The sequence below is a fragment of the Protomyctophum bolini genome, assembly GCF_963924005.1.
Source record: "Protomyctophum bolini genome assembly, chromosome: 4".
Lineage (NCBI taxonomy): Eukaryota > Metazoa > Chordata > Actinopteri > Myctophiformes > Myctophidae > Protomyctophum > Protomyctophum bolini.
Window position 1 is genome coordinate 37659465 of NC_137865.1, and position 12307 is coordinate 37671771.

The window sequence follows — 12307 nt, forward strand, 5'->3', positions numbered from 1 at the left end:
TGCATTCCCTAATGTGTTGCATTCTTGAGGAGGGCCTGGCTTGGACATAGCTCAATCTCTGTCAGCACTTCGACGAGGAAACACCGCTTAGCGTTGGTCTTCCCTCCAACCTGTTATTTACGCGCTGTTATTTTTGTCATGTTTGCCTAATTTCGTTAGTTTGGGTTTTCGTTCCGTTTACTTAGTTTTACTCCCTTCTGGAAGGAGTGTTAGTTTAGTCCCGTTCAGTTCTGTGTAGCTCTTGCTTGCTAGGTTCAGTTGTAGTTTCATATTTGTATGTTTGTCAGGGTTTTGAGTTAGTGCTATCCGCCTTGTCTTTTATTCATTCATCATCCTGTAATTTAAGTCTTTCAGTAATTCAGTGCTACCAGAGCCATTCTTTGTAATTATCCGTCATGCACTTAAGCCACTTTGTATTTATTTGTTTTTGAGTATTAAAAGAAATACTCTTTTATGAGCGGTGTTGCTATCCATACATTTTGCAGGCAGGTTGCCCCTAGACTTCAGAACAGTCGGTAACAATTGCGTGTGTGTGTGTTTATGGTCTATGCGAGCTGTACCAGGTGGCAATCTCCCTGTTGTCGTCTTCTGGTGGGGCCTTGAGTATATCGATGGCCACCGTATGGCAGGGGTAGTCCGCAAAACAAAACACTTCTGGGCTCATCAGGGAGTGCTGGATGAATGACAGCTGGGAGAAGCAAGGAGAAAGAAAAAAATAAAGAAAATATAAGTTACATTTATTTTGGATTATAGAAATAATTTCCGATTAATAAACTAAACTTCACCTTAAATAGGCATCTACAGCTACAGTCACAGTTTTATTCAACCATACGTTCACGCATTGTGAGCTTGTCTAATTCCCATTTTCAGAGTGACAGCAGTCTAGAAACTAGAAAAAGTGTCCCTCAAGGCACAGGTCTCCACCAGGCCAGGTCAAGTTGTGGCCTCCTGGTGGCGCTATAATAGGCCAATGTGAAAAGGGTGCCATTTGTTCTTATGCCTTTGATGCCTCTTATGCCTAGACGATATATTGCAAGAGATTTTATCAACGATATATCACAATATATCTGCAACTGAAAAAAACAAAAACAAAACATAAAAAGCCAAAAATCTGGAATTATTACCGTAAATCCTCAATTATTAATCCGGGCTTATATTTGTCTGAACTGATTCTGATACTGGGCTTTTATTGGAAGGAGGCAGCTAAAAGAAGGAGGTCTACTTTTCAAACCGATCATAATGAATAAATCACATTTTGTGTCAGTTAGAATGGATCGGACCAATGGTGCCGGAGATTAGCTGGTAACGGACGGATAGACACACGTGGACCGACTGCAAAACATACTCTCTCCCCATGCCTTCGGCCTGGTGGAGAGAACCAGGCTTTCTACATGTAAAGGTGGTGCCAGTGAGTCATTTACCTGCCCTTCGGCATGTAAAGGTGGTGCCAGTGAGTCATTTACCTGCCCTTCGTCATGTTTCTACATGTAAAGGTGGTGCCAGTGAGTCATTTACCTGCCCTTCGTCATGTTTCTACATGTAAAGGTGGTGCCAGTGAGTCATTTACCTGCCCTTCGGCATGTTTCCATGGCCGATAAATGAGGTCAACAGGGAAGACCTCCATGCCCAGCCCACGCTGGATTCCGCAGACCACCATCTTTAGACCCTTGCTGTCGCGGATCATGAAACCAGGGTGGTCCAACTCGTAAGTCACCTCCTTGAAGTTCAGATTGGGGTTCTATAGGGAGAAGAGAAGGAAAGGGAGCCTTATCATTCAGGGAGGGAAATGTTAAAATGTTGTCCGACGTACTGGGCAGTGAACGCTCCACCTCCAGGGGCTGGCGTGAGAGCTCCCCAAAGTGCAGTGATTACTGCAAGAAAAGGCTCTCAAGTGATTTATTTATTTTTTACATAACGTGTGATAGTATACATACAGTTTATCATGTTCATTGATTAAGTTATCTATTTATTTACATATAAGAGTGTACTGCATTTCAGTACAGTGACAAGATTCGCTCTGAGACGCATTTAATCAACAAGGCCTGCAGTAGTTCTCATTATTTACATAATAATAATAATACATTTTATTTGTAAAGCGCCTTTCAGGGCACTCATGAACTAGAAGTAGGAGGAAATGTTAGAGGGAGAAACAGTATCCAACTAAATCAACTTAACGACCGCCTGGAGTTTGTCTTCATGTAATGAACAGGTAAGACTAGCACTTAGTATTAGACTAGGCTTAGTAATTATTGCCATCACCTAGAGTCGTGTAAGCTGTATGTGTTCAACAACACATGCAAAATAACATCTAACAGCTATGAGGTGACGGAAGCTTGCCCAGCTTAGCAACGGTTGCTAAACTATTTGGATTGGCATTGGACAATTGCTTTTGGGGTGGGGTTTAGCGAAGAGACCGATCTAAAATCTCCAATGAAAATGAGAGCACCAACTCACCACTTCTTTAACCACATCAATGAGAACTTCAACGTTCCAGGTGTGTGCCTGCGAGCTGTCGATCTTGTCCTTCCCATCACTCCAGATACCACTTCCTGGAGCAGAGATGGACTGTGGAAGAACATGGATGGAAATGTTTAAACACGTTTAATTTGCCACGATTTAACTCACATTTATGGAAGACAATCTGTGGCATTTGAGTCAAATGTGGACTATTATTTTCAGATACAAGAAAGCATTAAACTATTCAAGGTAGGGTTGGTCCAAAGTCATTTTGGAAATCATTCATTGGAATTAACTAACAGGGAAATTGGAAGTGATAAAACTAAATATTTAGACCACCACTGATAAATGGGTCGTCTCTGCTGATTGGATTAAATTGGTGAAAATAGCTGATCTACAAGCTCATGGCGCGTCATTATTATGCCGGCTTGTAGAGCTGCCATTTCCACCATCTTGAAAAGTTTCACTTATAATGACATGCACACAATAGGGACACCAGGGTTAACAATTCACTGCAGTGGTGGCAGCTCACCTGTAGTGGGATGCCATCAGCCAGTCCAGAGTGTGTGCGGGCCATCATGCCCAGAACCCTGGCCACCTGGCTGGCGGTCACCTCTCTCACCCCATACTGGAGGATTATGTTTCGGCACTCATCGAGACTAGAAGACAAACAGACACACAGCTCTGTCAGAATTTGGTATTCAAGATACAGTCATGTTGTTACCATAGTCAAACAGTATCTGCAGCTCAGACAAGCTTTCTGGGATTTTAGTGGAATCAGATTGCGGCCTCTCAGAGCCAATTGCGCGCGGACTCTAATTATCTAATGTGATCCTGGGCTCTACACACCCTCCGCCAACCTGGGGAGAGCAACGGACTTGAACTCATGCTTCCTTCATGCATGAGTGTCCAAGTTGCTCCGGACAGGGGGGAGTTTCCCTGGTTGGACGTAGCACGTGGAAGGAACACGTTATTCCAAACAGTTCCATTCCCCTCCATCAGGCGCCCCGGCTAGCCAGGGGGAGGCAGTTTAAAGACCAGGATTACTGCATGTTTTTTGTGAGGGTACCTACCCTAGGGGACACAGGGAGAACATGCTAGAATAAGTTAGTTATTGAAACAATAATATTCACCTTGCACAGAAGCCATAGCCAACTTCTTGCATGAACTCTGCAAGAGAACTCTCCATCATGGTTTTAGCTAACTCTCCCGAGTCTGGAAGGATCCTGTCCATCAGAATGTCCCGTTTTTCAGGGTACAAAAGTGGTGCAAGCACCACAGGACAGCGCTCCTGGGGAAAATCTGAAGCACAACGAGCACATTCTATGAGCAAACTTGGCACAGCATATATTTAGCACAGCTTCAGTTACTCCACAATGCGACAACCACCATATGTCTGCCCCAGATGGTCCCCACAATATTAAAGCGTACCTCTGCACAGTGTCTTGAGGAAGGCGTCGATCTGCTCTTGGCCCACACCGCTAGCTCCCTTCTGGCCAAAGATTAGATGGGAGAGGAGCAGGTGCAGGACCTCGATCGCAATGTCCTGGAAGCCACCTTCCTGGCTCCCTCCAAGATCTGCGTCCACGTACGACCGCAGGAGATCAGGGAGCTTCTGCTTTATGAATTGCGCCGCTAGAGAACAGAACACACAACATTTCAGACGTTTTATCAAAATTTGGTGTCTTGAGCAGGTCTGCATTTGTATTTTTGTGGTAAAAGATTTGTGGTAAATTACCCAACAAACATCTTTTGATTACTTACCAAAACCTCGCAGGTCTCCGCTGTAAGAATTCAGCAAAGCAAGGCCGAATATCACCTGTGGGGGGGGAATAGAATTACTATATATTAGATTGTTCTTAATCGTTGAATGTTTCTCTTTCAAAATTATAACAATAAAGCTGCCTTACCTCTTGGACCTTGCTGAGCTTAAGAACTTTACTCAACTGAGTAAATAAGTGTGACGACGGCTTTAAACTCTGAAAGATGAGATTAATGTAAAAAAATTATTTTATCAATACAAGAAGTGTGAATTGTCATTCATACATTCAAATGCACATTAAGGTTTGTTTATCCTACTTGTTACAAAGAGGTGTGAAAGTGAATTTCATTGCACAAACAAAAAATAGTATATATTCCACTGGCTCTTACCTTCTGGTAGTGCAATGGGTTGTCGATGGCGTAGCAGAGAGTAGAGATAAAATTTGGCTTTGAGATCAGCGACACACACTCCTGGATCAGAAACTGTGTCTTGGGCAAGATGAAAAATGAGAATATAGGGTAGAGTAAGGGAGTGAAAAAAAAATGGTAAGTTACAAAAAAGAAACATCGGGACAATCATCCATAAACGAACACTTTTGCCAATTTTCAAACACAAAATTGGGCTCGCAAAACAAATACATTTCATGTCTTAAAATGTGCCGTTCCATGTCACCGGGCATATACTGTACACTTTTTTTACATCATCGTCATTGCATGTGAAATGACTGTACCGACATAGTTTGTCATTATGAGAAGTTAGGGGGAACCCCCAAAAATATAATCTAATAAGCTTCCAACAACATTTAAAGCTGCAATCCTTAATTAGAGACATTTAGAGCCTGGTGTCAGGTAGGGAGAAGTTGCCCAGCCTTTAGATAATAAGCCCACGTGCTGATTTCCTCTGGCAGTGGTGAGTGACAGATGTGTGGTCTCCCATAAGGGAGAGACAGGTTAGAATCCCAGGCATTACATTATTCAGTTGCAATTACCTCTCCATTGGAAGAAAAATACATACGGATTGCAAGACAATTGTTCCTACAAGTAGGGGTGGGCGATATGGTGATAAATATTGACGATACAATGTCTCCACGATATGCCTTTTCAGAGATGATTTTGTTCCTAATCTTACCTGATGAAAGTCCTTGCCACTGCTTTTACCATCGCCACTAAAATCCACATGGGAGAAGAGACAGCGTAGTAGATGCCTGTCTGCCTCAGGACCGTGACGATTCACAATCTGAAAACACAGTGTGTACAACAACATGTCACACACATGATCCAAGAACTGAACATATACAAAAAAAGATCATATCGATTTGGCCATAATATGTCATTATCGCAACTCACATGCTGTATTTCCTGCTGGCTGGCTCTGTAGTTTTTCTTTGTTAAATTGTCCACCAGGTAGCTGATTTGAGACAAAGCCAGCGAGAGCGAGTCAAGATTCATTGCTGGTTGGGGCGGAAGCAGGCGGCCGTGCCCGGCGCAAAATCACCATTATTCCCCTTTAGGTCACTTCAGTGATAGGTTACTTTCGCCCCCCCCCCCCCAAAGGTGTAAAATATATAAAAGTCCAGATGAGTATAAACTCTCAGCGGCTCCTGGTGCAGGTAGAGTCCCTCAGTTCACCATCAAGTTCAGCATCTGTAACATAAAAATGATATATAAATTGAGGGCGGAATTGGCGCATAAATATTACCATGTATGGCACTGAAATATTGTATTATGGCGCTGTGATTGGCTGAGAATCACATCATTTAAGTTAATAGGGTCGTTACATTTTGAGGAGAGCATCATCTGCACATATTGCGTGCTGTAACAAAACAGCACAGGTCTGGCACAGGTGACACATTATATATAAGTCGCAGATAGAGGGAGGGAGAGACGGGGGGACAGACGACTAGAGAGGGGAGCCGAGAGAGAAAAAGGAGACAGGGGTGTTCAGCAATACAAATGCAATGTATGTACATGTACATGTACACACCACACAACCCAAACTCTGCTATACTCTTGGGGGGATAGAGAGAAGGGGAGAGAGTGATTTAGGGATTGGGTATTTCAAACCCCTAAACGGGTATGAACTACTTATTATAATTAACCCTTTGTTAATAGTACAGTGGTATGATTATACAATGGTGCTAAAAAGCATAACACAAAAAGCCCTGAGGGCTTATTTCCATTGTCATCCTGTGTACTCAATTCACATAGAGGACTGAAATGAAAGTAGGCTCTGGCCAACTTACATAACAGAAATGGGTTATGTGTAATAACAGTACAATAATACACTAAAAGCTTAAATATGAATTTGACAATTTACTTAAACCTAATTGTATAATATATATACACATTAATAATCTGTGCAAGCGTTAGACAATTAAGTGACAGAAAAAGTATCTAATTGGATAGTGGATAATGTGACAGGCTTTGAGGCCTTGCCCGACCCAGCGGGCTATTAATTATTTATTCATTTTTTCGCGTATAATTAATACGCTGTTTTCAGTAGAACATGGTTCTAGGATCATAGTTAACAGAGACATTATAGCTCATTCAGATAATTGTCTAATCAGAAGTACTTTTTCAGTACCAGTGGCCTCGGCTTTACCGCAAGACAACAAGGCACTTTACACGCAAAAGCAAAGCCACCAACACATCTGTCAAATAACTGACGGTGTTAACTTTGTTAAGAGTTTACACACAGAGAAACAACAACGATGAGCACCATCACAGTCACGTCTGCTCTTGCTGGTTATAGTTGGAGCGATTGGAGAACAAATATGCTGATTGTTTGTTAGCTTAGACAAAGAGCCAGCTAAATGGTGCCAGAGCTAGAGCTGAAAAACCGACAGCTATATGAGCACATTGCGGAACGGAACCCCAACATGGAGCCGTGTCATGTTTGCACCGAACACACACAGACAGGTCCAGAATAAGAGACGAGTTCAGTATCCCATCGTATCTCAACCACCTAACTCTTTGACAGAAGGAATTCACAATGAATGAATGGATAAACACGGCGCGAGTTAACGTTAGCCGAGGAGGTCATGAACATGCTAACAAAACAACATGTTGTCAACACTTGAATTGAATGCCAACACCATACATGTGTTACTTACAGCTGTCACTATAACCACACAGTATCTCTGTTATTATGGGATAAATCATCATAATAACAATAATCAAAATAACATGACGGTTGACCACACATCGTCCAGATCTCCATGGGCTGCTGGCCATCGACTAAACGCTAGCAAACACACAGTCGCACATTAATGTTAGCATGTCGTTCACTTGTTATCGGGGACAGTTAAATACAGTGCGGTTGAAAACCGCTCACTAGTCACCCGTTTCATTGAATTAGTGGTAGATGGAAATAGTTATATGCTGGCCAACTGGTCAGTCGGTCGGGTCATCGGTAACGTTACAAACGAGGCCATGAACCTCGGCCACGGCCGCGAGCATTGCGCTTAGCATCTAGCTTAGCACTTAGCAGCTAACGTTAGTCATCTTCCGTGAGCCCCGACTATTGTATGCAACAACGGCTAACGGGACTGTGTGTCAAAACTATATTACAACCATCTAACATTAAGAGATCGAGAAACCTTCAGGTTGCGCACAACGCACAGCTGCGTTTCATCGCTCGGCATATGCGTAGAAAAATAGAACAAGTCTCCACACACTCGCAGAAATATTTATTATCCTAACATCTTAGCCGATACGACGGAATAAATGACATTTCCCTCCCAGCACATAGACGTGTCCCTCCACTGCCCGGTGGGCTAACGGCCTCATTGCTGCACAGCTGCTTCTGAATTACAATGGAAGAACTATATCGTCCATTCTGCTTGGATGTGTGCGGACACGACTCACCATGTCTTCCAAGAAGGTGATTTAGATGTTCATCCCTTCGTGATCACTTCACTAAACTTGAGGAAAAAACAAGGGTCGCTCTGCCTACACAGCTCTGTTTGATTTTCAAAATAAAATGGCGACCGTCATCGCCACGGCGCGCTCACAGTGCTAATGCACGAGTCCATGCTCGCGACACAGACACAAATGAATCACTAGATTCACTACTAAACTTAGTCCTCCTCTAGACTAGTTAATTGCAAATACAAATAATAACGTATGCTCTTGAATGTGTCCAACACTCCATGAGGTATCTTGCAGCGATTCTAATTACAAGGGGCCAATATCAAATAAGAAACTAAATAGCTAAACTTCATGTCGGCAGAAAATGAGATATTGTGTTGGTGCAGACCGTGCAGTCTTGTCCTGGCTTGAGCAAAACCAAAAGTGTCAAATTATTATGCAAAACATTCTAACCTATGGATAGACCTATGCTGGTCTAGCAGAGACCTCTATTGGCTCAAACTAGGTATAGCAATGGTAAAACTAATATTTCTATACCAGTGGTTTTCAACCAGTGGTCCTTGAGGGGGTTCCAGGTGGTCCCTGCAGAGCTAAATTATGAAGAGTTGACCAAACGGACCACTATTATATCTTTAACTCTTGAGAGTGTAAAATTAAACCAAATCTGCATTAGGCCTACTTAATTTACAAGAATAATTGTTATTTTGATCAACGACTGTTATCTCTCCTATGGTACCACTACCAACACCAATTCAGCATGTAATTGTGGACAAAATCAAATCTGACGACAACAAAACAACAACAAATGCCAAATAAATAATGGACCCTGACATGAAAAGGGTTGCCATATATTGTCTATGGTGTGGTATACAAAAATGTGCATAACCTTTTTTCGCAATGTTTCCAGCGGATCAGGCCTCTCATTCTGTGGACCTTAATGACCAAATGAATAGAAAAAACACAAATAAAAAGTACAGCATGACATCACAGGTCCTGTCCAATTTTGGGCCTGTGGCTCCTATTTGTTGAACTCCCTCTGGTGTTGTGAGTGTGGACTTCGTTGACATTAAGGAAGTATTTAGACAGGTACATGGGTTGGGTATCTTCGTGGTGTAGCGAATCTTGTAATCCAGACCCATTGCAAGATGCTGTACTCTGTCGTCCTAAGCCATTCTAGCCTGTCAAAATGGGCAGGGGTGAGGTGAGTTCGGGGAGTAAGGCCAAGTAGTAACCTGACCAGTTTTTTTGCGGGTTTCGCCTTTATTTATTTTTATAGAGGGACAGACAGTAGGCTGACAGAAATGGGGGAGAGAGATGGGGGGGTGACATGCAGTAAAGGCCGTCGGGATTGTGAGTCGAACCCACGGCACACTGCCAGACTCGGACTAACGGCCAAAGTGCCTGGACTGCTGAGCCACGGACCAGGCCCTGTAGCCTTGTTTTAAGGGCCTTTGAGTTGCTGTGGTACCAAGAGGTGCATCCATAGTCGAAGAAACCTTGTAGCCTACAAGGGCTCTAGGGTCTTTATTAAGGTGTTTTCGTTGACCAGTGAGGAGATCCCGTACAGGAATCTTGTTCTTTGGTTGACTTTTTTGATTACGTTGATGATGGCCATTTTATCACCGGAAAGATTTGCCTCCTAGGTAGGTAATTTCAACTTTTCGTGTGATAATATTGTCACCCACTCTAACTAAGAAGCCATCTGCCAAGAAGCCATCTGCCTAAAAAACTGTTCTGTTCTGTGATGCTTGTTTCAGAACATTAAAAAAAAATCTGGATAATACTCCAATTTTCTGGTCAGGTACAGTAGGTTATTGCGGGCCAGCAATATTAATGGAATATGAAATTGGACAGATCCATCTAGATCACATGACTAGAGATACTGTCTACCAATTTGCAGTGTGTGTGTGTGTGTGTGTGTGTGTGTGTGTGTGTGTGTGTGTGTGTGTGTGTGTGTGTGTGTGTTTGTGTGTGTGTGTGTGTTTTGCAAAAAATCTGCCTCTGAAACATTTGGGGCAGAGCTTTTGCTGTGGCATCCAGGGAGTTTGTGTGCACAGTCAGTGTCACGTTGATCGGTCAACCGGTGCCAGAGATTAGCTCTTCACAGACGGACACACACGTATGGACAAAGACGGTCGATAAGCGGTAGAGGATGGATGGAAGGACTGGCAGTCACTATTGAGCCTTTGTTGAGAGATGACCTGGAAGTTGGAGACTGGAGAGTATCCTGGAGTCCTATACTGAAACTCTTCAACCTGAAGAGGAAGAACAGTTGTCTCACCACCTTAACAACAGCAGTACCTTACCATTCAAGTGCCATTATTTTATTATACTGTATATATGTATGTACTGTATGTTATTGTTTGTTTTTCATTTTAAGTAATTTTATTGTATTGTCTGTATTATGTATTGTTTTGTTGTATTGTCTGTAAAAAAAAAATGCAATAAATATATTGTTTAAAAAAACAACAACAGCAGTACCAGTTTTTAAAGTTGAATTCTTCCATCGCAAATATTGGGGAGACGGGGTAATGTGAGACACTTTTTACATTTGCTCCCCTGTAGGCGAGCTAAAATGATATATCAGTCAAATGTACATATTTCCCATTCATTTGGGATGTTTCCTAAAAATGGAAATGATTAGAATGAATCCAAGACAAAGGGCAGTGAAAATATGATTGTTTGTCAGGTGTCTCACTTTACCCCAGGGCTGGGGTAAAGTGAGACAGACCAGAAAAATCAATGGGGTAAAGTGAACCACTTATTCTTTTCACTTTAAAACTACCATAAAAACACTTGTTTTAACAGTTAGAACACTGACAGCTAGCTTGACAACCACACATTCCAGAACTAATGTCAGAGTAGTAACTGAATCATGGGAATTGGTCATTAAGCACATTTTTTTCTAAACACTTGAAAGTAAGTCTGAACAAAATTAAAGACAACATTCTGTAATTCAAAATGTTTTAATTAACATCAAAATGATTAGAACACAACACACACGCACACACTTCACATCTCTACAAAAAGCAACACTTGCAAAAAGAGATAAACGTTTCTCTCGGTCAAAGTTTCCCCCCATTTAACCCATTAAGACCGGGAATGTATCTGTGTCACTTTAGCATAGTAGACAGCAATTGGGTTCGGAACACTTGACCCTTAGAGCAGGCTAGTAGGGGCTCAGCACCATCAGAACCAGCTAGAACAGAGCTACAACTAGGCCTACTCTACATTCCAGCCCTGAAGGTTACAGTTTGTAAATACATCAACGATGTGATTATAATCCATTTCTAATGGATGAAGCCTTGGCCTGGAAGAGAGGTCATCAGGTGGTCTCCAAACGACTTAGAGTGTTTCAACCCTCAACAACTACACTCTCCAGTTGGCGGGTCAGCAGTGATTTGGCCAAGTCACTGCCCCTCTCCTCCAGGCCCCCAGCTATAGACAAATCTGTGGAGGGGCGCCCCGGGCGCAGCCATCACCGAGGTGAAACCAGCTATAGCATTGGCCACACCTGGCCAACAGGGAACACAGTGACCTGCTGGCCAGGTGCAGCAAACCAGTGCTGACCACACCCCAGCGACCACCTCGCCCAGGGAACCCCCTGCAGATCCGCCCACTGTCCTTTCTGTCATGCCTGAACCAACAGGAGGCTCCCTCGGCCTTGTGTGTTCTTGGGGGACTGCAGGCACTGAGGTCTCTAGGACTATGGTTTGCCTCATGCCTATAGGGTTCTCCTACATCTCACCAGACTGTTCGTCTGTGCGGTGTGCATGTGTCCATCCTTGTCCAGTGTCCACACTTAGCCTTACTCTGGTGTATTTGAGTCAAAGAAGCCTTCTCTGAGTCGGTGTCACTGTCATTGTTGTTGTCGTTGAATCTGTCCTATCGAGTCTCCCTTCCTCCCCTCCTCTCGGGAGACTCTGGGGGTATTGCTTATTTGTACGTTCTGTAGCTTGCTTGGTGCCCTCTTGCGAGTGCTGCGACAGAGGTTGCTGGCCCCTGTTACCCCGCCAGTCTTTCCTGGAGGTCAGCTGTCTCTCCAGCGTTTCCAAAGGTGAGGAGTTGCTCTCTCTGTGTGGTTCCTCCACGCTGTTTAGGTTGTGGCAGCTTCTTCACCACATCACATTTCAGAACATGTGCCACAACGTTTTCCTTTATAGCAAACTGTCAAAAGCCTTTTGGAGGAGCCACTCGCTAAACAAAAGGGACACATAAC

At 43.2% G+C, this 12307-nt stretch overlaps 1 protein-coding gene across 6 annotated transcripts in view; it reads right to left on the reverse strand.

Moving 5' to 3' along the window:
* The window catches only part of cnot1 (CCR4-NOT transcription complex, subunit 1), a 36331-nt gene extending 28080 nt beyond the window's left edge, over positions 1-8251 (reverse strand). For 2 of the 6 annotated variants that reach the window (XM_080761733.1, XM_080761732.1), the window contains exons 1-12: positions 8086-8251; positions 5566-5862; positions 5348-5455; positions 4609-4707; positions 4368-4436; positions 4222-4276; positions 3889-4092; positions 3591-3759; positions 2990-3116; positions 2455-2565; positions 1568-1738; positions 561-688 (exon numbers count right to left, since the gene is read on the reverse strand). In XM_080761733.1, coding sequence (XP_080617859.1) covers positions 561-688; positions 1568-1738; positions 2455-2565; positions 2990-3116; positions 3591-3759; positions 3889-4092; positions 4222-4276; positions 4368-4436; positions 4609-4707; positions 5348-5455; positions 5566-5667 — 1343 coding nt within the window. In that variant the 5' untranslated portion in view covers positions 5668-5862; positions 8086-8251. The remainder of the gene's footprint in view (positions 1-560; positions 689-1567; positions 1739-2454; positions 2566-2989; positions 3117-3590; positions 3760-3888; positions 4093-4221; positions 4277-4367; positions 4437-4608; positions 4708-5347; positions 5456-5565; positions 5863-8085) is intronic. The other 4 variants (XM_080761734.1, XM_080761735.1, XM_080761737.1 and 1 more) reach the window with 4 other exon arrangements.
* Between the last annotated feature and the right edge of the window lie 4056 nt (positions 8252-12307).